Source organism: Cebus imitator, unplaced genomic scaffold (genome assembly GCF_001604975.1).
Source record: "Cebus imitator isolate Cc_AM_T3 unplaced genomic scaffold, Cebus_imitator-1.0 Scaffold61, whole genome shotgun sequence".
Classification (NCBI taxonomy): domain Eukaryota; kingdom Metazoa; phylum Chordata; class Mammalia; order Primates; family Cebidae; genus Cebus; species Cebus imitator.
In genome coordinates, this window is record NW_016107376.1 from 2,542,781 (window position 1) to 2,568,058 (window position 25,278).

The window sequence follows — 25,278 nt, forward strand, 5'->3', positions numbered from 1 at the left end:
CGAGGCGGGTGGATCACGAGGTCAAGAGATCGAGACCATTCTGGTCAACATGGTGAAACCCCGTCTCTACTAAAAATACAAAAAATTAGCTGGGCATGGTGGCGCGTGCCTGTAATCTCAGCTACTCAGGAGGCTGAGGTGGGAGAAGTGCCTGAATCCGGAAGGCAGAGGTTGCGGTGAGCCAAGATCGCGCCATTGCACTCCAGCCTGGGTAACAAGAGCGAAACTCCGTCCCCCTCCCAAAAAAAAAAAAAAAATTATTTAACATAATGGTAGCTATATGACAACCTCCATTGTATGATCTCTGTTGAGAGGCACATTCAACTCTAATGAACACACTTCCTTTCTTTATTTTTAATCCTTGCATCAATGTGGTCAATCAGAATTCATAAAAATATTAAGAATTACGATGAAAAGGGAGATGGGAGGGGGCAATTTAAGGAAGAGAAGTAATGCTTATTAAACTATTGAATATGCTTGATGGAATATTACATTTCCTCCAATGAATCTCCAAAATAATCCCGTAAGATAAGCCCATTTTATAAATAAGGTGGTTTGAAAAGATTAAAAACTCTTGTAAAATGGAAAGCTTTTAATGAGAAAGCCTGTCTATTAATGCCAATCTATCTTCCTCTACTAGCCCACACTTCTGAAATCTGGCCTGTGCTTCTGATTTTACCCCGAGAACATGAAGTCTGATCACTTACGTACTCTGTGTGGTGTGCTTCTATATAACATAGAAATAGCTTAATCTCCAACCTAAGAAATATAATCATTCCATTCAATTCACCAAAAGCAAAATTCTACATACAAAATCAGTTTCATCTGATTCATTTTCCTAGGAAGGAAAAGAAACATCTCCTGCAGACATTTTTGCTTTTTATATCTTGAGCTATTACAAGTAGAAAGCTGGAATAGCACCGCATTGGCCTTTGCCCATAAGAAAACACATGGCAGACTTCATATTCTAACAGCTCTTGATACACAAGTTTGCAGCCCCTTTTCTTACAGGAACTAATACTATAAGTGTATAAAAAACATTATTTATATACAACATATAACAAAGCATTTTCACAATATTTTACTGTATCTCCAAAACAAAAGCAAGCTAAACAGAGCAGCTATTTCTATTTGACAGGCTAAGTGATAAGGGCTTCTATTTCCTCAAAAGAATGATGCTCTGGGGTTCATGCTAGTGCTTGCTCTCCACCCTTGAGAACTACAACCCTATTACATAAGCTGTGATGCTTCGTTTCTGTTTTATATTGTCCAGAGTGATAAAACATAAGAAGAACTAGAAAACTCATATTGAAACTGCATTGCTATATGACTTTAAAAAAAAAAAAGGTGAAATGACTCCAGGATCTACATGAGATTCTGGACCTTATCTTGAATGGAATTCCAAGCAATTTTATCCTTTCCAAGAACTGATTCAGGACCAAAAAAAAAAAACTCCAAAAGGAAATAAAACATTATTACCAGCCCAGGTTATTAAAAAGTCAGCACACTATGTAATGCCATTTTAAAAAGGTGGACATATTTTTGAATTCTCACAGACACAGAAAACATCATTGGAAGACTGGGTCTCACCGGTCTGTCTCTATAAAAATAACACCAGACACCCTGGCAATAACTATGAGAGCCCATCATTTTCTTAAAGATCTGTAATTTCTGGTTTGCTGTTAAAGCCCTCTCTTTCAAGAAAGGTATCTCTTTATTGTTAACACATACGTTTCTGTATCATTTATTCTATAAATATTTATGTAGTATGTATTATGAATAAGATTCACTACTAGGAGCAGCTAGAAATAAAAAGATGACCAGGACAAAGATTTTTTTTTTTTTTTCTTAAAATTCTTATAAACTAAAAAACACCTAAGCATCTTGCGGTTTGTAATTTTTTTTGATCCCTTCTATCTAGCATTAAAATAAGGTAATATGAGCTATTTTGCCAAATAACTGTAGCATATCAACCTATAAGCTCTTTAAAAATTTTAAACATTTTATTATCAATCCAAATCTTTCTAGGCTAGTACATATTTTTCTGTTTTCCTAAACAGAGGAAGATTATGACTTAAACTTTGCTTAGGGTTGGGCGTGGTTGTTCACGCCTATAATCCCAGCACTTTGGGAGGCCGAGGTAGGCAGATCACAAGGTCAAGAGTTCGAGACCAGCCTGGCCAACATGGTAAAACCTCGTCTGTTCTAAGAATACAAAACTTAACCAGGTGTGGTGGTGCACGCCTGTAATCCCAGCTACCGAGGAGGCTGAGGCAGGAGAATAACTTGAACCCGGAAGGCAGAGGTTGCAGTGAGCACAGATCGCACCACTGCGCCCTAATCTGGGCAACACTGCTGTAAAAAGTTCAGTTTACTCAACTTTCATTAAGAGGAGGATTAGAAAACATCATTTATTGGCAGGCTGGAAAATACTTACTCATTTCTGGTTCAGCAGTGAGATCTGCAGTCACAAAATTAGAAGGAAATAACCCTATGCCTTGATGGGTTTCACCTTTCCACCAGTTAGGATCACTATAACGAACAAAAAACAGTGCTTAACCATAACAAACATTTTTATTTCTATAAATCTTTATCTTTTGTGGTACTTAACTTACACTATTACAAAATTTGAATCTTACAATAACCCACTGAAAAAGCCAGTGAATCTTTCTTTATAATAAAAGAAGCAGCAGCCTCAGAAAAGGTAAGCAGCACACAGTTGTTTATCTTTTTGACTGTTGATGCATGCCTTGTAGTTAAGGACTCTCTCCAAAAAAAAAAAGGCACCCATACGAAAAATTGTCAGCTTCAGGTGGTTCACGGGTTCCAGAGTAAGAACCCTTTGTAATGAGATCTACAGACAGGCTCTTACCTTCAGTCTCCATTCCTAAATCATTGCTCTTTCTAGTACACAGCAGCAAGTTTTTTTTTTTTTTTTTCTCCCAACAGAACAAATATGAAAGAGGACACTCTTCACAATGTAAAACATTCACAAGGAGTACACTCCTAGGTGTAACCTCTAGTACATGGAAAGCTAGCGAGCACTCAATGTTTCTGAAAAAATGGATGCAAGGTTTTGTGCAATTTCTAGCTAACCAACTCAAACTTTACTTCATTTTCTACTACTCAAAATTTAAAAAATTAAAATATGTCTGAATGTATGTGTCCTCCCAAAATTCACAGGTTGAAATCCTAACCCCCAAAGCCACGGTATCAGGAGATAGGACCTTTGGAAAGTGATTAGGTCATTAATGAGAATAGCGACCTTATAAAAGAGAACACAGAGAGCTCATTTGCCCCCTGCTGCCATGGAAGGACACAGCAAAATGACAGCCTTCTACAAACCAGAAAGTGGGCCTTAAACACACAGTGAATCTGTTGGGTCCCTGATCATGGACTTACACTCCAGAACTATGAGAAATAAATTCCAGTTGTTTATAAACCAGTTTGTCTATGGTAGTTTGTCATGGAAGCCCAAATGGACTAAGGCAATAAGTTAAAGATATACCACAGGAATAACTTTAAATCAATTTGAGCTGATTTTTAAAAACCACCTACAAATTTTAGTACCTCATTATCAGCAACAAGCATCAGTAACAATTCATTATCAAGTACAACATCACAAAGCTATAGTAAAAAAAAACAGATACACTGATATACTGTATCACCTCCTGAATGATAATATAAATGTATAATTCCATATTAAATAAATTTGTTCCACATGGATATACTGTTATATGTAAAACAAACAAACAAACAAACAAACAAAAACTCAAGAGTATAGATTTCTCACAAATTCTGTAAGTACATATGCATATTTAGTGCTTTTCTAAAACTGTAACTTTTAAAATAACGTAACAATCTACATTGCTAGACGGAACCAAAAATGAATAGATTAAACTAGGCCTCCCAAACAAATTAAAAACTATTTAAGTAATAAATAAGAAAAAAATTAAACAACAAAGTAAAAATCCACAGAGAATAACACAACAAGCAAATCAGCCAACTGTCTTACAGAGAAGCATCTGGGCCGATATTTACTATTATATTTGGTAACTGCAATCAACAGGAATAATATGAAACACAGAAGCCATACCTATTTTCATATAAATTTTCAATGTATTATTAACATTACCTGTCATCAAGAACTGTAATAATTTCTCCAGCTTTAAAAGTAAGTTCATTATCTTCAGCAGCTTCAAAGTCATATATAGCACGAACTTTTCGGCCTTCATGCTGGTGGTTACCTAAGAGGTTAGATGTGCTTGGATACAAAGTGGAAAGGGTGGTTGACTGCTGCCTTTGTTCCTTGAGGGACAACTCAATGGCTAGAAAACAATGAGTTTTAAAAGACCCAAAAAAGTTATTATATCCAACAATCCAGAGAAGTAGGAAAAGATATCAAGGTAAAAGGTATTCTTCTTTCAATAGCATAGTTAGAAACTAGAACATATCCTGATATATTGAACAAAAATCATTTTGTCAGTTTTATTCATTCACTCACAACTGAAAGTTTAAAAATAAATTAACAACAAAGGAACAGAATGATAACTCCTATTTTTACTGAACAAATACAATTTAAATTACTCTGGGTAATTAAAAAATATAACCTCTTAGATCTACTTTTTTTTTTTAACAGCAGATATTTTGTATTTTTCTTGACCTTTTTAATGTATTCCTATAGCTTAAGTTTTCAAAATAATCATCAAAATTGCCTGGAAAGTCAATAGTATGAAGCTTCACCACAGACTTACTAAATCAAAGCCTTAAAGGCAATCTCTGAGAATCAGGATTTTATTGTTCCAAGGGTAATTCTTATCAGTCTAAAGACTCAACCTAACAAATCCTCCAAAACAGATCTCAAATGAGTCTCCTCTGTCTCCACCACTACCCCCGCAGTGCGGACCATCACCATCTGTTAATCGGACTCTGCAATGTAATTTCAATGCATCGATTATGCTGCTTTCAATTCAACCCAGACACCTTTCTGCTCTTCCATTCTTGTTTTAGATTAATAAAGGAACAAATATGAAAACAAAACTTTAAAGGTATTAAAAGTCAATATAGAAAATTATCTTTTAGGACCTTGAAGTAGGGAACAGTATTTTTTAAAAGCCACAAAAAAGTAAAAATCATAGCAGAAAGGCAAACAACTTTAGTTGTCTCAAAACTTAAAATTTCTACTTGACAAAATACACTATTATCAAAGTTAAAGTCAAAAACCAGGAGTAGCTATCTACAATAACTGTAACATGTAACAAATTAATATTTCAAATAAAGACATCTACACGTCATTATTTTATTTAACAAAGGCAATTTACTCAAGAGAAAATCAGAAGAGCCATTTCATATATAAAAAAGGACTCAGTCTCACTAGCAATAAAAAAAAAAATTAAAATAACAGGACATCATTTCAAACCTACAAGATTCACAAAAGTTAAACTCTTAAGACTCTCTACCAAGTGTTGTCAGAGATTAGTAATAACAACTTTCATACATTGCTAATGGAAAAGGAAATCACACAACCATGTATGGACCAATGCCATGATCCAACAATCTTGCTTTTAGTCACATGTAACAGAGATAATCACATATATGTGTGCAGAGAATATTTATAAAAATATTCACTGCAGCTTTATTTTAATAAAAAAAATCAGAAATAATCCACATATTCATCAGTCGGAAGACAAAAATATGGTACACCCATTAGTAGACTGAAATATTATAGAACAGTAGTCAACCAATGTATATGTCACATGAATAGATCTCAAACATAATGTTGCATGAGAAAAGCAAGTGGCAAATGGCACTTAGAGTGTACTATTTATGAAAAACAAACTGTTAGACACAAACATCACTCGATATTGTTTTTGGATACACAATAAAGTAAAACTGTCATAAAAACATAGACCGAAAGGACACGTGTGACAGTAATTGCCTCTCAAGAGAAAAGGAAAGAACATTGAGGAGGGAAACAAAGTCGATTTCAGCTTTAGCTATAATGTTCTATTTATTTTAACTTTAAATATCTCAGAGGAAAAATAGAGGCTTATCCTCTTCCCACCATCAGGGACTTAAAAACGCACCTTTTGCTAAATCTTCTTCTTCTTTTTTGTTAGCCACAGTACCAGGATCCTTGGCTACAAGAGCTGGGCTTGCTTTTGCTTGCTCTGCAGCCTAACAAAAAAAGAGGAACACAGTATTTGAGGGTTGTTATCAAATTTTCCTCCTTTTGCTTACCCTAAGAATTTGCAAGACCTTTCTCATCAATCTAGCACAGATTTCTGAAAGAAGAAATCCAAAGTGCAGCAGCTTCCACCTTGAAGGGAGAGGAAGAAGAATCAAAACTGGGAACACAGGGAGACAGCAACTGGAGGCTTAGAGGAGGCAGCCTAGGCACACTCTCCCAGGTTTGTGTCAAGAGGTCAACTAAAAGCGCACAGTACACAAATCAGAGAAGATTTCAGTGTGTTTAGAAGAACTCCAAAACCAGAAATGGGGCTGGGAGAGAGAAAGAGATACTTATTTTAAACACAAATAGTTAAAAAAAAAATTAAAATATCTATTAATACTTGTAGTTATCATTTCCTTTTGGATCAAGTGTCAGAATGGTATCTTCAGCAACTCAGATTTATATATAATGATATAAATGCTCAAAACTCCTATTTTGTAAGCCAAATTACAAATAGATAATTCTGACAGTATTTCACTGACTACCTTAAACAAATTGTGTAAATAACGGAATGCACGGCAAATACATAAATCAATTCACACTTGTGGAATTACAAGTTTCTAAGCCTATGGGCTCCTTGGCCTTTCAGTTTTTGCATAGCATTGAAGGCAAATCAGAATTTAGCCTGTTACCAGTCTCCTTTCCAACCATTCTACCAGTTACCAGAAACTGCCGGCAGTTCCTGAGCAGTCTATATACTGGTAGTTTACGTGTCTGACACTCATTTGCTTCTACTTACAATGCTCTCTCACTCTAACTCCTTTTGTTCCATTCACTTTTTGCCTTTTGAGTTTGAACACATCACTCAGTAATCAGCTGAACTATCATTCTCAATGAAACATCCCTAAACCTGTTAACAACACATTCTCTTGTTTGTTCTTATGACAACACCTTTAAACAAGGTGCTGTGATATGAGTGGTTAAGAATGTAAGCTGTGGAGTCGGGCAGACATGAGTTCAAATCCCAAATCTGCCACTTTCTAGCTGGCTGACATTGGGCACATTAGCCTCTTGGTGCCTCAAGTTCCTCATCAATAAAATGAGTACAATAATAGCACCCACAACTCATGGGCACCTTACAGCCTATTTAGAGTATTAAATTAACACATGTGATTCCAAAATCAGATGAGATGGACTCATCCAGGGTTTAAAGCAAAAAGTATATAACATGACCTCCAGGGGTTTATAATGTATGCAGAGGTAATACACATGACAACTACAGCATGAATGGACTTCTACCTCTACAGATGGAAAGTTTCTATATTTTATTTCAAATATTAACTCAAAGTAGATCATGAAAAGTTATGAATGTATATTGTCATTCCCAGAGCTAACAATTTAAAAATGGAATTCTAAAAAATATTCCAGTTGCCACATGTATAGTACTTAGAACAGTGGCTGGAACACAGTAATAGGCAATAAATCTCAGCTTCTGTTATAATTATCTGATTACATATCGTCTCCACAACCAGACTGTATGTTCCTGAGGGAATGTACCTAAATATTACATGCAATCAATAAATGTTTGTTGAGGGTATGAAAGGCAAAATAATCAATATTATATGAAAATACAGTTCTACATTCTGCACTTACTGAATTTCGTATTGTCAAACAAATGCACAGGCATTTATTTTTAGAAGAGCTAAGAAGAAAAAACTTTTTGGTGTTACTGAATACAACTTTAAACACTCGCAATTCTGACCTATCTCTAAATTTTCTTTAGATACTGTTTTAGTTATCAGACACTTCTGAAAACTAAATGTTATTTCTGGTCAGAAATAACTTTTATGGTTTATATAAATTTTTGTTCATAATCTGGCAAACTTCAAAATTAGATATATTTGAACTTTCATGGTGTGTGAAGAAATCTCTATCAGTTGAGAAGAAAGTGCAGAAACAGGCTATGTGAAGCCCCACATTCCTGAATTGCACTTTTAATTCAAAGTTCCTTTCTATCATCAGGTTCTAAATGCTGCAATGAAACTTGTCTTATTAAGTAGCCAAATACAGCAGTGGTGCTGCTAGCCTACTTCTATCTCCACATCAAAAGTCAGTGCTACCAGAACTGCACCACCATGAGTCAGGTGACTTTCTGACTTTTCTTAATATTTTTACATCATATTCTTCTGTACTCAGATGAAAAAATATATACTTAGAAAAATATGTCTTCAGAGGTTTTTGTTGAGTCTGCCCTAACAAAAATCTAGTCTGATGAAAACACAGTAATGACTTACATAACTAAATAGCTTTAAAATCTAGAGGGAGTTCTGCAATTGAACTTGGATGATTTATTTTTTTCATTTAATGTGAAGCTCATTACATGTAGGGCTTCTAATAAGCTTTTCAGAAACCACTAAAAAAATCATTCTATCTCATCATATTTTACTTTATATATATTTCTCATAGGTGAAATATAGCGACTATGACAAGATTAGTTGTTATAACATCTAGATCAAAGGTTGAAAAGTAAGTCCAGTCTTTGCTATTGCCCTTCTGTGTCCTGAATCTCATGAGCAAGAGAATACGCTCATTTCTCTACCATCAAGACATAATGCTCTTGCCAGTGTTCACTCTACTTCTTGTACCTGGAAGCCTGGTCTGGACAGACACTTATCCACTAACCTCTCTATCAAAGAAGGCAGGCTCGGGCTGTGAAAAGAACACTGGACTGAGAATCAGCATGCCTGTGTTCTAGTTCCAGCTGTCAACTATTAGCTGTGGCCCTGGACAAGTCATTTTACCATTCTGCGTCTCAGTTTCCTCATCTGCAAAAATGAGCAGATTAGATTAGAGGCTCCCTAAAACTGTTTCTGTGGCTAAGATTCTAGATTAACCAAACAAGGGTACATATGGCACAATCATTAATTCTTCTTCCTTTTCTTATAAGAGTAATTCCCTCTGTGGACTGAAATGCAGTTTACACTTGCACTGAAGGCTGTTCTCTAGAGCAGCAGTGCTTCTCAAACCTCAATGTGCATACAAATCCTCTGAAGATCTTGTTAAAATAGAGATAACAAACCCATAGGGCTGGAATGGGTTCAATCATGTTGCATTTCTAACAAGCTTCCAGGTCATGCCAGTGATGCCGGTCAAACCATGTTTTGAGTTAACAAGAACCGAAGACTCCAGATATTTAGTGGACTTGCATTTTCTCTACCTGTTCTAGGTGGGTTCACTGCAGTGAGTCTACCCTTTAATAAATAAACACTGTATCTGTTGTCAAGGAATGCATAATGTCTTGGATCATTCTGCATACGATTATTCCTTAATTACACAGATTCCTTTTTTTTTGAGACAGAGTCTCACTCTGTCACCCAGGATGGAGTGCAGTGGCATGATCTCGGCTTACTGCAACCTCCACTTCCCAGGTTCAAGTGATTCTCATGCCTCAGCCTCCCACGTAGCTTGGACTACAGGCACTTGCCATCATGGCTGATTTTTGTATTTTTAGTATTCACCATGTTGGCCAGGCTGGTTTCGGACCCCTGACCTTGTGATCCACCTGCCTCAGCCTCCCAAAGTGCTGGGATTACAAGTGTGAGCCACTGCCCCTGACCAATTATACAGATTCTAAAACTATACTGAGTAGTAAAACCAGCTATCAATTATGAATGAATGAATTTTCAAAGACATAATTTATCATTGTAAAGCCAATCATAAACCAAAAATTTTTAAGAAGAAAAATATCCTTTGCTTACTTCCTCTCCCAGATATATTTTTGAGTCTTTGCATCTCAAGAGCACTCAGATAAACTGAAAATGCCTTAGGAAGAAATTCCACATAGGTCCAGATAAATGTAGATAAGCTACATGACTCCCTGAAGTGGTCAAAACATAAGCCCTCCACACTCACAGATTTCCGTTCATGGTTTCACACAGCTCATTACAGTCTGCCCCAGTCAACACACTAGGGAAAGACAGTGTAGTAAATCAGTACATATTTTAAGCCTCTTCATTTAGTTGATCATCCTAAAGGAAGGTTACCTAAAATAGAAATAGGAATAAGAAAGATATTCCTTGATTTTTTTTTTTCTATATGACAAAAGTTAGAGATTGAATTTTTTTGGCACAAGGGTGGGCAGGAGTGGAAAGTTAAGCTATTTAGCCATATCCCCTGGGGAAAGGAAGACTTATATACTGGTCAGCTCTTATTAAGGAAAAATATGCTTCAGGTGCTTCTCTTCCCATTGACCCCTTCTACATCCTTCTCATGTTAATACAGGAATGCATAAATTTCCTCACCAAAAGAATCTCTCAAGTCATCCCTAACTTTTAAGGATATCTTGAATTTGGAGCTGTCATTCTTTGTAGATAATAACAGCATTAAGAGCATGTAACAAGATAGTGTTACCTATTTAATAAAGCTATTTGGTGTACATTATTAAAACTGTACTAGCCAGTCTGGTGGCTCATGCCTATAATCCCAACACTTTGGGAGACCAAGGTGAGTGGATTACAAGGTCAGGATTTCAAAACAAGCCTGGCCAAGATGGTGAAATCTTGTCTCAACTAAAAATACAAAAATTAGCCGGGCATGGTGTGGTTCGCCTGTAATCCCAGCTACCTGGGAGTCTGAGGCAAAAAACTGCTTAAACCTTGGAGGCAGAGGTTGTAATGAGGTGAGATCATACCACTGCACTCCAGCCTGGGCGACAGAGTACGACTCCATCTCAAAACAAACAAACAAACAAAAAAAAACCCAAAATATTCCAGGTGTGGTGGCAGCTACTGAGGAGGCTGACTATAGTCCCAGCTACTCAGGAGGCTGAGGCAGGAGAATCACTTGAACTCGGGAGGCATAGGTTGCAGTGAGCCAAGATCGTGCCACTTCACTCCAGCCTGGGAGACAGACTGAGACTCCATCTCAAAAACAAACAAACAAAAACTATATCAAGAAATTTCAAAAATTACAAAATGTTAAACCAATTCATTTGAAAGAAATAGGGACAGCATAAAAGTAGAGGTTGGAGAACATTAATATTCTATTATAATACTTTTCTGGCACCTTTGAATGCCAGAAAACTAGTATTACTAACTAGCAATACAACCAGTTACTAATACAATTAGTATTACTAACGAAATTCCTCTGAAGTGGTAAAACTTACCTGGCAATGAAGAAAAAAAATTCAAAAAAACATAGCTATTTAAGAAAAACAAACTGTAGCACACACATAACTTCATTCACAACATACCTGAGAGCCAATAGCTGGGAATGTAACTCCTTGTTCCTTAAGGTTCTTAATCATTGCTGATATTAGACTAAGCTGTGGGTCATTCTTAAATTCATCTGTCCATTCAACCATAAGAGCCTTTAATTTTTCACATACTTTAGGATGACCCTGTAAAATAGAAAAAGAAATGAAAGAGCATCAATTTCCTAGCCAATGATTTAATATCGACATTTTAAATATAAAAATTATAAAGTTACAGATACTTTTTGAATCACAAATTACCCATAGCTATAGACAAATAAGAAAACATAGTTATTAGAAATAAACTAATGTTCACATTATGAAAAAAAAAACATCATATATATCTCACTTCAAAATTAAAGCAATAAATAGGTAGTAAGATTTTGGAGATCTTAAAGGACTTTTCAGAGTATGTTGCAATGAAGCAAGGTTTGTACATCAGTAAGACAACGAAAAGTGTCTGTTTGCTTTTCGCAAAGCAATAAAAAAGTTGGAAGGAGACAATAAATGATCTAGTTCCTTTATTTCTAATTCCTGACTTTTTAATGTTCATGACTCTGCAGTTTTTCCATGATGCTTAGTTTTCTGGGGCCTAGTTTGAGGTACACTGCATGTTAATCATCTTGAAAATTTGATTCCTTCAAAATAATGTAACTCTTTATGGTTGATGTATAACAATGATTCAAGTTAGTCTAAGGTAGGTGTACAGAGCATTATTTTTCTGTATTAAAGAAAGAGATAAATGTAGTGCATTTTCAAAATAAATTATTTTATTCATTGCTTATTAAGGGAAAAAAACATGGTCAGTTCATTAGAATACTGATGTAGCTTCACAGTGGCAATAATTTGATCAATTATTATTTGATGTGATGGAAATAAAGAAGCCTTCACAGATATCAGAGAAAAGTGAAGATAACCCCTCTAACAAATGCCATCAATGTATTTCAAATCATCGTTTACTAAATAATTAGCTTAAGCTTTTAAAAATGGAGAAGGCTAGACTTTTAGATTACTCTATTAGAAGAAAAAGAATTCTTCCTAAGTGCATGTAATCTGTATTTTGGCCAGGGAGCATATAATGGATTTGTAAATGCTTTACTGAGACTAAGCATGAACTTAATTTGGGTAATAAAAAGAAAATTTTTAAAAGGGCAGGATGAGCACAAAACCAGTATGTTCATAGTAAAACATTCAGAAAGAGAAGTCCTCTTGCCTATAGGTAGTTGTTTTTCGAAATGGTTGTTTGCACTGCTATATACAAGTTTGTATACTACATTTTTCACCTACATTACAAAAAACATGGTATTAGAGTCTCTTCATAAACAGCTGTACATCTTGATGGACATTCAGGACATTAAAAGACAACGTTTATTAATTAGAAGAAAATAACTAAATATAACTGCATAAATCAGGAGAGAAAAAGAATGAGCACTTAACCATGATGTTTGAAAAGTACAGAATTTTGAATTCTTACTATATTTCTATACTACTTTTTTCTACTATAACCTGGAACTACTCATTTTTCCCAAAAACATGAGGCATTTTCCCTTTTAACATACAGAAACTTTTTCTTGATTTATAATACTCCCCCTAAAAAAGCCTAAAATAATTACCTTTAGAATGCACAATTCTTTACTAGGAAAACTCACATATTACTAATTTAAAATTTACAAATTTCCTGAATTGTATGGTTAGAATTCTACATGCAACTGAATGGGCAGTTGTGGGGTACCCCAGTTCTCCCTGCTTTCTTTCTGTGTCCCAACAGAAAAACAGAGTGCCTTGACCCGCTCTGGGACCCAGCCAGCTGCATGTTTTCCACCATAGGTTTGGACCCAAACTGGGGCCCCGGACATTCTCAGGCACTGATAAAGCCGTTCAGGCTGTTGCCCAAAGCACAAGAAGATCAAATATGTTACTAAACATGTAGAAACCAGCCCCAGCCCTGAGCCAAATTCCTTAAAGCCCCCTATAAACTGCAGCCCTGGTGCGTAAGTTCCCTAATAAATGCTTTAGACTGATCACCCTGGCATTTAGTGCTTCTTTTTTTGGAATCACAACTGGCCCTATCTGGAACAGTTTGGGGCAGTCCCTTGTGGGAACTCCCCCGCCACCTCTTTTGAGGCCACTCCAGCTGTGGGTTCAGCCAGTAAGAACAGCACTATAGTATTAAAATCCTGTGATGGCCAGGCAGTGACCTTATTGATAAAGATAAAAGAAGTTGAACAGTGCCACAGACTTTTGGCAGTATTTCTGAAAGGTTTTACATTAGGAAAATACCTTGTGGCCAAAAAAAACAGTAGCTAAAATAGATTGATATTATTTAATTAGATATAGAAACATATGTTTTCTTACCAGATGAAAGTATGATGGAGAAGAACAGGCTAAAAATACTCTAATATGCCTTGGAAAAACTAACTCAAAGTTACATGAATCTGTAATCTCTTCAGCAAAACATAACATTTATTTACATACTGGACAGACACAGCCTAGAAAGGATTTCTTAAAAAGCACAGAATCCTGTCTGAAGATTTAAACAATAAAATATGTGAAGAAAGAAGACTGCCATAATTAATTTCTGGAAATAATGCTCCTTACCTTATTTAATACGTTGCTTACTTCACTAGCAAAATCTCTTGAACATACTTCTAAATGAAAAATTTTGCCGCAGTTTGATACACATGCTCCTAGAAGCTAAAAGCACAAAATCAGAAGTTAAAGGGACTCCATTGCAGCAGACAATTTTGTGGTATAGGTTAAAATGAAACCACTCACAGTCAAAGCTTGCATAGCAACGTGAGGATCTTTGTGGTTCACTCTCCTCATAATAGACCGAAGACAATCCTTAGGTCTAAAAAATGGGAAAAGTAAAAATTACTTAATAATACATCTAGCTTCCCCCTGCCCCTTAACTGTTATAGACAAAAGACTATGATACAAAAGGGAGAATATGATAAAGTGGAGCAGTTTAATTTTTATTAATGACATGGTTGAAAAACTGTAAACTAGTTCCTTTAAATTTTTCTTTCTTTTTTTTTTTTTTTAAATAAAGATGGGGTTTCACCATGATGGCCAGGCTTCTTGAACTCCTGACCTCAGGTGATTCACCCACCTAGGCCTCCCAAAGTGCTGGGATTACAGGCGTGAGCCACTGTGCCCAGCCGACAAAATTAACAGGCTCTCTTATTTAGCAATCATTGATGAGGCATTTCAGGCTAATTCTGGGTGGGGAAATAAAAGCTTTGAAAATAAAATGGTACACCATGACTTACACTTCCAACCATGATGGAGAAACAGACCAGACTTACACTCCTGTTGTAAACAATTAGAAAATTGGAAAAATAGATTTAAAATATACATTGAGGTAACTGTTTAGAGATATGAGGCCACAGGCAGTACTGAATGAGACTCTCCAAGAAGGAAAATGAATTAGATAAGCCAGAAGTTTGCCTCAACTTTCTGCCTAGAGGTACTTCCCAAGTATCAGTGAAGACTTTCTGAAAAAGCCATGCGGGCACAGGTGAAAAACTCCAAGAAACTGGTCAAAAAGTGACCAAAGGTAATATGCTAAAGAGATCTGAAAGCTCACACAGTGGTCAGAGATGAGACCAAAGTGAAGCATCTATTGAAAATCCAGAGCATTCTGTGGATATACATACAGAAGAGTTTAGACCCTAGCAATGCAGCTCAACTATACCCACATATAGCCTAACAACTTCTGAAAAAATAAAGTCCAACACTCCTTAACAGGAATACAACACCTGATGCTCAACAATGTAAAATTCAAAATACTAAGCATTCAATAAAATGATACGAAGACATGATATAAAGAAGAAAACTACCATACATAACTAGCAGAAAATTCAGTCAACTGAGAATGCAGAAATAACAAAGACAATGGAATTAGCAGTCAAAGACTTTACATAAGCTATTATATGTAGTATACTGGAAATCATCCACATAATTATGAAAGAAATGGTATATTAAAAAGAGCCCAGATAAGCCGGGTACGGTGGCTCACGCCTGTAAACCTACCACTTTGGGAGGTCGAGGTGGGTAAATCACCTGTGGTCAGGAGTTCAAGACCAGCCTGGCCATCATGGTGAGACCCCATTTTTAGGGGAAAAAAAAAAAGGGGGGGGGCCCAGATAAAATTCCAGAGACAAAATATATGTAAAATTAAAAAGTGGATGGAATTAATCGGTAAGAATGAAAGATCAGTAAATTTGAAAACACTCTATGTTCTAGCCACAGATGTCCCTCACAATGAATTAAGATAACATACATAGGGAGCTCTTTATATAAGTCAAAAGAAGGATAGCCTCAAAATATTAAATCATCACACTAAAATGATATATACTTTCCTCTAATAACAATACATTATCAACATCTATAAATTATTTCAACTAAAAATAATATAATATATTCTTCACAAGTGTATAAGAAACATTACACAGGATAAACAATGTCAGGCCATGAAACAAGTCCCTACAGATTTAAAAAGACAACAATCATAGAAAGCATGTTATCCAAAGACAGAATAAAATATGAAAGAACAAAGAAATGTAGAAAATTAAAATATGTAAAAATCAACATCCTCCTAAATAGCCAATGGGTCAAAGAAAAATCACAGGGGAAATTAGAAAACACTTTGAGATTAATGAAAGGAAAATATAACACAAGAAAACTTAAGAGTGCAATAAAAACAGTGCTTAGAAGAAAATTTATACCTATAAGCACCTACGTAAAAAAAAAAAAAAAAAAGAAGACGAGCTTAACACCACCTCACACCCAACAGGATGGGTACTATAAAGAAAAACCAAACAGAAAATGCTAAGTGTTGACAAAGATGTGGAGAAACGGAAACAATTGTGCACCATTGGTGGGAATGTAAAATGATACAGGTGCTGTGTAAAACAGTATAATGGGTCCTCGAATAACTAAAATTAGAATTACCATATGCTCCAGCAATTCCACTTCTGCGCATATATCCCAAAGGACTAAAAGCAGGCAGGGTCTAAAGGAAATAGTGGTATACCCGTGTTCATAGCAGCACTATCACAATAGCTAAAAGGCAGAAGCAACCCACGTGTCCATTGACACATAAATGGATAAGTAAAATGTGGTACATACATACATGGAATACTATTCAGCCTTTATAAAAAGGAAATTCTGACATATGCTACAACAGAGATGAATCTTCAAGCCATTATGCTAAGTGAAATAAGCTTATCACAACAGGACAAATATTGTATGATGTCCCTTATATGAGGTACTAAGAGTCAAAATCAAGCCCAGGCATATACCTATATGTATAGGCTTATACCTATAATTCCAACACTTTGGAAGGTGAAGGTGAAGGATTGCTCCAGCCCAGGAGTGAGAAACCAGCCTGGGCAATATAACAGGACCCTGTCTCTACAAGAAAATTTAAAAATTAGCTAGGCATGATGGCACACACTTGTAGTCTTAGCTATTCAAGAGGCTGAAGTGGGAGGATTGCTTGCTGCAGTGAGCCATGATTGTGCCACTGCATTCCAGCCTGTGTGACAGAGTGAGACCATATATCCAAACAATAATAATAAAAAAGAAAGAAAAGAAAAGAAAGAAAAAAAGAATAGTCAAAATCATAGACAGAGGTAGAATGGTGGTTGCCGGGGGGCTGGGAAGCAGGGAATGGGGAGTTATTGTTTAATTATTTAATGGGTATACAGTTTCAGTTTTAAGGAGTTCTGGAGACAGGTGGTGACTACAGTTCACAACATTGTGCAGGTATTGAATACCATTAAGATGGTATATTTTATGCTATGTGTAATTTGCCACAATCGAAAGAATCAGGGAAAACGATCTCAAATCAATAACTTAAGATTTTACCTTAAGAAACTTTAGAGCAAGTAAACACAAAGCAAGCAAAGCAGAAGGAAAGAAACAACAAAGAGAGGCAATAAATGAAATAGACAACAGAAACACAATAGAGAAAAACCAATGAAAACACAAGTTGTTTTTTTTTTTTTTTCAATAAAATTGATAATCTTCCACCCAGGCTAGCTAGCTAACTATAAACAGAGAAAACTCAAATTTTAAGGATCAACAAAATTGAAAAACCTTTGGTTACAATGGCCAAGAAAGAAATGTGATTCCATTTATTACAATCAGAAAACAAAGAGGGAACATTCCTCCAACCTTACTGAAATAAAAATGATTTTTAAAAACACTGTGAACAACTTTATGCCAACACATTGGATAATCTAGTTAAAATGGACAAATTCCTACAAAGACAGAAACTATTAAAACTAACTCTATGATAAGCTTAGGTGTTGAAAGAAAAAAAGAAAAGAAACTGACTTTAGAAGAAACAAAATCTGAATAGACCTATGTAACAAGTAAAAAGTCTAAATTACTGATTAAGAAAACCTCTCACAAAGAAAATCCCAAGAATAGAAAGCTTCACTGGTGAATTACACTAAAAGTTTAAAAATTAGCATCAACTCTTTATTTTTAAAAAAATACACAAATTAAACATCAAAATTAAAAGAGTTTCTGCATTAAAGGACATCATCAATAAAGAAAAGTCAACCCACGGAATGGGAGAAAGTATTTCCAAATCATATATATGACAAGGGACTGACAGCCAGAATATATAAAGAACTCCTACATCTCAACAACAAACAGCCCAATTCAAAAATGGGCAAAGGGCTTGAATACACATTTCTCCAAAAAGGATGTACAAATGGCCAATAAGCACATAAAAAGATGCTCAACATCACTAGTCATTAGGGAAATGCAAATCAAAACCACACTGAGATGCCACTTCACACTCACTAGGCTGGCTATTTTTTTTTGAGATGGAGTCTTGCTCTAGTGCAGTGGCACAATCTCACCTCACTGCAACCTTTGCCTCCTTGGGTTCAAGCGATTCTTCCGCCTCAGCCACCCGAGTAGCTGGGACCACAGGCACGTGCCACCACGCCCAACTAATTTTTGTATTTTTAGTAGAGACAGGGTTTCACCATGTTGGCCAGGATGGTCTCGATCTCTTGACCTTGTGATCTGCCCACCTCGACCTCCCAAAGTGCTGGGATTACAGGCGTGAGCCACCACGCCCAGCCTGGATATTTTTTTTAAAAAAGGACACATATCAAGTATTGGAGGGGATGTAGTGAAATTGTACATTGCCAATGGGAATGTAATATGGTACAGAAACGGTGAAAAGTGTGGAAGTTCCTTAAAAATTAAGCATAACTGCATATAATCCAGCTGGGACTCAAACCAATATTCATACACCCATGTTCAAAGTAGTATTGATAGTATTCAGAACAGCCAAATGTCTATCAACAAAAGCATGGGTAAACAAAATGTGATACACAATGAAATACTATTCAGCCTTAAGGAAATTTTGACACATGCTATACCACATGGACGGAACTTGAAAACATTATGCTAAGTGAAATAAGCCAGACACAAAAGCACAAAAGGATTCTATGTTTCCACTTACATGAGGTACCTAGACTAGACAAATTCATTAAGATAGAACATAAAAAAGAAGTAACCAGTGGCTAGGAGGGGGAATGGAGAGCTATCATTTCACAGGTACAATGAAAAAGTTCGGAAAATGGATAGTGGTGTTGTTTGCATAATACTATGAATGTACTAAATGCCACTGAATAATACACTTAAAAATGATTAAAATGGTAAATACTATATTAAATATATTTTACCACAATAAAATAAATGAAGTACTAATACCAGCTATAACATGAATGAACCTCAAAAAAATTACACTACATGAGGCTGAGCACAGTGGCTCACGCCAAAAATCCCAGCACTTTGGGAGGCCGAGGTGGGCAGACCACTTGAGGTCAGGAGTTCGGGCCCAGCCTGGCCAACACGGTGAGACTCCATATCTACTAAAAATACAAAAACTTAGCTGGGCACAGTGGCATGTGCCTGTAATCTCAGCTACTTGGGAGGCTGAGGCAGGATAATTGCTTGAACCCAGAAGGTGGAGGCTGCAGTGAGCTAAGATTGTGCCACTGCACTCCAGCCTGGGTGACAGAGCAAGCCTCTGTTTCAAAAAAAAAGAAATTTACACTATATGAAGAAAGCTGGTCACAAAAGAATACGTATTACAGAGCTCCATTTATATGAAATGTCTACAACAGGCAAATCCATACAGATAGAAAGTAGATTAGTGGTTTCCAGGAATGGGGAGATTTGGGAATGGGAGTGAGTGCTAATGCTTACAGGTTTCTTTTTGGGAGGATGACTGCTCAGGAATTAGATACTGTTGCACAAACTTATGACCATATTAAAACCTACTGAATTATATATTCTAAAATGGTAAATCTGATGGTATGTGAAATATACATATATTTAAAAATGAAAACATTTATGGAGCAATTTGAACTCCAATGAGCCCTGGAAAGTAAAGGAATACGCTTAAGTATAGTTAGTACTGTAATTTTTTAAAAAAATTCATTTTAATAATTACAAAGAAAAATTAGAATACAAGGTAGGATTCCTGATTTTAAGGAGGTTCAACTGCTTGTTAGGCTGCTTCCACCTAAAGAGCATAGTGAAGGGAGAAACAATACACAAAAGAAGTAATATTTATTGAATGTCTATTACATGTCAAGCATTCCATTTTTTTTTAATTCAAAAACTTTTTTCTTGGCCGGGTGGGGTGGCTCACGCCTGTAATCCCAACACTTTGGGAGGCTGAGGCGGATGGATCACCAGGTCAGAAGTTCAAGACCTGACCAACATGGTGAAGCCCATCTCTACTAAAAATACAAAAATTAGCTGGGCATGGTAGCACATGCCTGTAATCCCAGCTACTCAGGAGGCTGAGGCAGGAGAATCACTTGAACCTGGAGGCAGAGGTTGCAGTGAGCTGAGAGCGTGCCATTGCACTCCAGCCTGGGCAACAAGAAAAAAATAATAATCATCATCAAGTCATAATGGTGACTTTTGGAAAGGGTAGTAGGGAAAGGGGTGTTGAAATGGAATTTTTCCTTTTTATTTTAGACATTTCTATGTTGTTTGGATGTTTTGCCACCGCCAAAATTGTAAAAACCAAGGCAAAGATATCTCTGGCACCAAAATAAAATTGGCTACTGTGCCATAAAAAGGACTGAGCTGCAAAGCCAGTGAGAAAGCTCCTAAGTGCTGACAAACACCCTGTTTGTGCAAACACAGCAGTATCTTTTTGGATACTAGCTCAAAAATCCCTTCAGAATTGTCTATAAAATAGAACTGACCCAATATTATCAACTATCTCATTCTGTCGTATGCATTTTTAATTCGGTTTTTTACTTTTTCTACCAGATAAGTAACACTGAACTTTAAATACATACACACACACACACACACACACACACACGCACACGCACATGTACATATAAAATTATTAAATCTTACCATTTAATGAAAAGTATGGTTAAAATACAATTTTTTAAAAGGTTTAGGGATAATAAATGAATTTAAAGTGAGTTATGGCTATTATCCTCCTAATGACAAATGAAAGTCGATTACAAGTATGGTGTCTATATAATTCATCCTCTAAACAAGTACCCTTGTTATGCTAACTGGACATAACAGAGGAACAGCAGGCATAAACTACAACTGTCCAAGGCATATTGGATGTTATGGTCACAACAGCCAAAACCATGTTCATCCACAAAATGAACGGATCTGGGTCACGTAGTTCATAAGAGAGTAAGGGAAAAGGGGGCAGTATTTCTACACCGTTGCAGCTTCCAGTGTCTTTTTCTCAAATCACAGATCAGACAGAAAATAGAATTTGCAGGAACGTACATAATTGCCCACACAGCATACGTCAGCTGATGAACTGAAAGCATCAAAGTCCATTTCATTATTTACCAATATTACTCCAACTCGCCTCAACAAACTGCACTGCCAAATTCAAAGAAGGCAGATTTAATATGGAGCTCCTCTCTATCAGATCCTCCCCACTCCCGCTCCTGCCCCATCATGCCACTCCCAACAATTCGGTTTCTATGGGAAAGTCATAACCATTAAAAACAAGCTAGCTCATGCCTGGAAGTAAATAAAAATTAAGGCGTGAACCTTCCTTAATCAATCTTTAGACACAAATAACCAAACGATGCCACTGTGCTTTCTTTTGCAATAGTCTTTTCTAATTTCCCAAACAAAACACAAACTCTGCAGAACTTGAGGTTATTAAAGCAAATGTGCAAAGGAGATTTTTTTTTAATGAATTATATCAGCAGTCACTTCTCTGATCTAATGGTAAATTAAGAAAACTTCTCATTCTTGTTCATACCCTGATAATTTGATTCTACCACATAGAGAGCTATTTGTATATATCAGTGCTTTGGATTAATCCAATTAGGTAAGCAAGACTTTCAGGGTGAAACATCTCCATAAAAACTACAGTGACACTGTAAAAAAAAAATTCAATAGGTACAAAAGAGCTCTGTTAATAATACTTTCCATAACTAATCCTCATTAAACTTTCTACGTGACAAGTATTATGCAAGGCTTTAGGAATAAAGTAGTGAACAAGAGGAGACTGATCCGGCTTCATGAAGTTTATAGTATATCCTAGTGTCTTTTTCCAAAACTAAAGTAAATCTCTGTATAAAACTGTAATATAAACATAAATGGTTGTCCAAACTTTATATAAATTATAATATCATGTTTAAAACTACCAATTTCAATAAATGCTATCACCTCTTTTTTTTTTTTTTTTTTTTTTTTTTNTAAAATAAAATTTTTTTTTTTTTTTTTTTTTTTTGAGACAGAGTAAGACTCTGTCTCCCAGGCTGAAGTGGTGCGATATCTGTTCACTGAAACCTCCGCCTTCAAGCAATTCTCCCACCTCAGCCTTCCAAGCAACTGGGATGATGGGCAGGCACCACCACAACCAGCTAGTGTTTGTATTTTTAGTGGAGACAGGGTTTTACCATGTTGGCCAGGCTGGTCTCTAACTCCTGACTTCAGGTGATCCACCCACCTTGGTGACCCAAAGTGCTGGAATTATAGGTGGGAGCCACCACACCTCGCCACAAAATGCTATTATCTTTAATTTGGCTTTTATGAATTTTCATAAACTAAAAGCTTTATCAGGCCATGTGTCTAAAACCAAACAATAAAAAGGTACCATAAAAGAAAATCTTTATAACTACCTAATCAGTTAAGATTCCATATCTATCAGCTGTTGATATTTATAAATATACACAAATGGGTAGATCTTTCAACACAGAACATTTTTTCCCAAGTCAAAAGTCAGAATTAAATGTTAGATTAAAAAAATGAAGAAACCCTTGTATCACATTTTGTCATTTCGGTTCTTAAGGACAGAGTGTCTCAAGTATCAAAAGTGAAATTTATGATTTTATTAGAATTATTTTTTTCTAATAGTGTATTTCATTGTTTTGTTAAGTTCAAAGCTCTGATTCAACACTTATAGAACAGGCCTTAAGCAAAGTATGAATTCCAAAGATAACCATGATAATAATTCCATTCCCACATACTTTTCTACGATATGACCTTACTATTTCCCATCAAGAGGTGACGTCTAACAACCCTTCCCTTGAATCTGGACTGACTTCCGTGACTTGCTTGACCAATAAAATATAGTGGAAGTGACCTTCTGAGACTCAAGGTTTATAAGAAGCCACGTGGAGTACACTTGGGTCTCCTGGAGCACTGGCTCTTAGGATGCTCCCTCTGGGAACCCAGCCATCATTCTGTCAGAAACTCAAGCCACAAGCAGAGGCCTTGGGTAAGAGTTTCAACTGATAGCCCAGGTGAGATCCCAAGCGATGGCCAATCATCACTGCTCGCCATACTAAGCATCCATCCCAGTGAAGCCTTCAGATGACCCTGGTCCCAGCCACCATCTAACTAGAACTTCATGAGAGACCCCAGGCAAGCCATTAACCCACATAACTTTGAGATATAATAAATTGCTCTTTTAAGCTAAGTGTTTGGATGGTTACTACTGAGTTGTATAGTAAGGGACAACCAGAATAGCCTCCAACAAATGCTGACAGCTGGTAGGTTTGAATAGTACTAACCCATATTATTTAGAATTGTTTGCGTCTTCTTTTAATCTTTGCTTAAACATAATTGAAGCATAATATGTACTTAAATAAATTTACTTCAAGTTTATAAAGCCCAAATTAAGTCAGGCTAACAAAATCTACCCATGAATCTCATCTCTGGGTCACTTCTCCAAAGCACCCTGCTCTCTCTGACCTCCAGTCCCTCTCTAAGACTCTCCCGCCCTGCTGTTCTTAGTCAATGCCTACTACTCCTACACATCAGAGCTTACCCATCTCTTAAACTGAGGAACACAGGCCCTTGACAGCTCCTCACATCAAGCTGTGCCTGGAATGTTAGGTATTCCAGCTGCAAACTCAAATAGTAAACTAAATTTGTCAGATAATCATTGTAACACTAAAAGTTAACACTTAGGGAGTGCCTGCTTGGTGTTAGATGCTGCACTAAGAACCTTACAAGCAGACAATCTGACTCCAGAGTCTGTGCTCTTCACCACCACATGATAAAGCTTTGGCATTTAATACCTTTCATCTATTAGGTTGGTTTGTGGAGTTCTTTTCCATAACTATTTATTTCCCCATCTTGAGGGCTGCTGAAGGCAGGGCTCAGGGTTACACAGCTCATCCTTGGCATGCTACTCCTTAACCATGCCCTCTGGCCCATAACACACTCTCAACTGAAATTTGAGAAAATGAAAATAAGAATTATTTAGGAACTGCTGTTGCTCTCCAGTGACTGAAGTTAGAACACTGTCATTGTGAATGGGGCCTAGAATTGTGCCTTTAACACGGCCGATGCTCAAAAAGGGTCACTGAGCTGAATACTAAAAATACCACTTTTCACTGCTGTACAATTAATATTTAGAATAACTCATTTTCCTTATAAAGCTCTATTTATTTCCAAGTTCTGTGTATCTTCCACTGAGTTTGCTAAGTGGAAAACGTACATGCTTTCATAAAATGTAGTTAATAGAACTATAATAAAACCATGATAAGGGAGGAAAACGCACAGTAAGTAGTGCTGGGAGGAACAGAGGATGGCAATAAACACAAATAAAATATTTTGTAAAAATACACGATAATAGAAAATCTTCACAAGCACTTAGAAGAGTCTACCAAAGGTTTCCATCACCTACCTTTTTAAAGGGTGGGCAAATCCTCCTCTCTCTCAAAAAGCTTCTTAAAACCCCATTTTGGTATTTTAAAACTTTTTGTAAGACACATCCTCTCTTTTCCTTATCTTGAGATGGGAAAAGAAAAAGATAGGGGTCAGGGACAGGGACAAGAACAGGAAAAGGAGAATTCTCTCTCACTTTTCCCAGTTTTCCACCTAAAAATATCTATTTCTTTTATCATTTGACAAATGACCATCACACAAATCACACTGTTGTAAGATGTCACAGAAGAGCAACATTTCTTAAGGTTAATTTCCAAAGTTAGGGTGTAAGGCCAAAACTGTAGTTAATCTATGTTCTTTGATTAGGGATTTACCTATTGGAGAACTCATGAACCATCTCTCAAATATGTCCAATACAGCCAACTTCTCCTCAATTATTAAAGCAAAACTGTTACTTTGAGCACCAGTTGAAGAAGCTGGCTTGCATACAAGACCATGTTAGATAAAATACACGTACTCTGAGCAAGGATGGCCCTCAGCACAGTGAGGTATTGACGCTATGAGAAAAGTGGGAATTGTAATTGTGAGATAGCACATATAAGCTCACTAAATGGATTGGCAGGCACAAGTTTTTAGGGAAAAAACCTGAGGCAGCTGGAAAAAAATACAGTTAAATTCAGTAGGTTAA

General features: G+C 36.3%; 1 protein-coding gene across 4 annotated transcripts in view; it reads right to left on the reverse strand.

Annotated features, from left to right (window-relative positions):
* STAM (signal transducing adaptor molecule) overlaps positions 1-25,278 on the reverse strand; it is a 65,370-nt gene that overhangs the window by 14,340 nt on the left and 25,752 nt on the right. The window contains exons 3-9 of one of the 4 annotated variants that reach the window (XM_017529769.2): positions 24,610-24,713; positions 14,199-14,274; positions 14,022-14,117; positions 11,424-11,570; positions 6,087-6,177; positions 4,136-4,328; positions 2,438-2,532 (exon numbers count right to left, since the gene is read on the reverse strand). In XM_017529769.2, coding sequence (XP_017385258.1) covers positions 2,438-2,532; positions 4,136-4,328; positions 6,087-6,177; positions 11,424-11,570; positions 14,022-14,117; positions 14,199-14,249 — 673 coding nt within the window. In that variant the 5' untranslated portion in view covers positions 14,250-14,274; positions 24,610-24,713. Of the gene's footprint in view, positions 1-2,437; positions 2,533-4,135; positions 4,329-6,086; positions 6,178-8,854; positions 8,930-11,423; positions 11,571-14,021; positions 14,118-14,198; positions 14,275-24,609; positions 24,714-25,278 lie in introns of those variants that run through there. The other 3 variants (XM_017529768.2, XM_017529770.2, XM_017529771.2) reach the window with 3 other exon arrangements.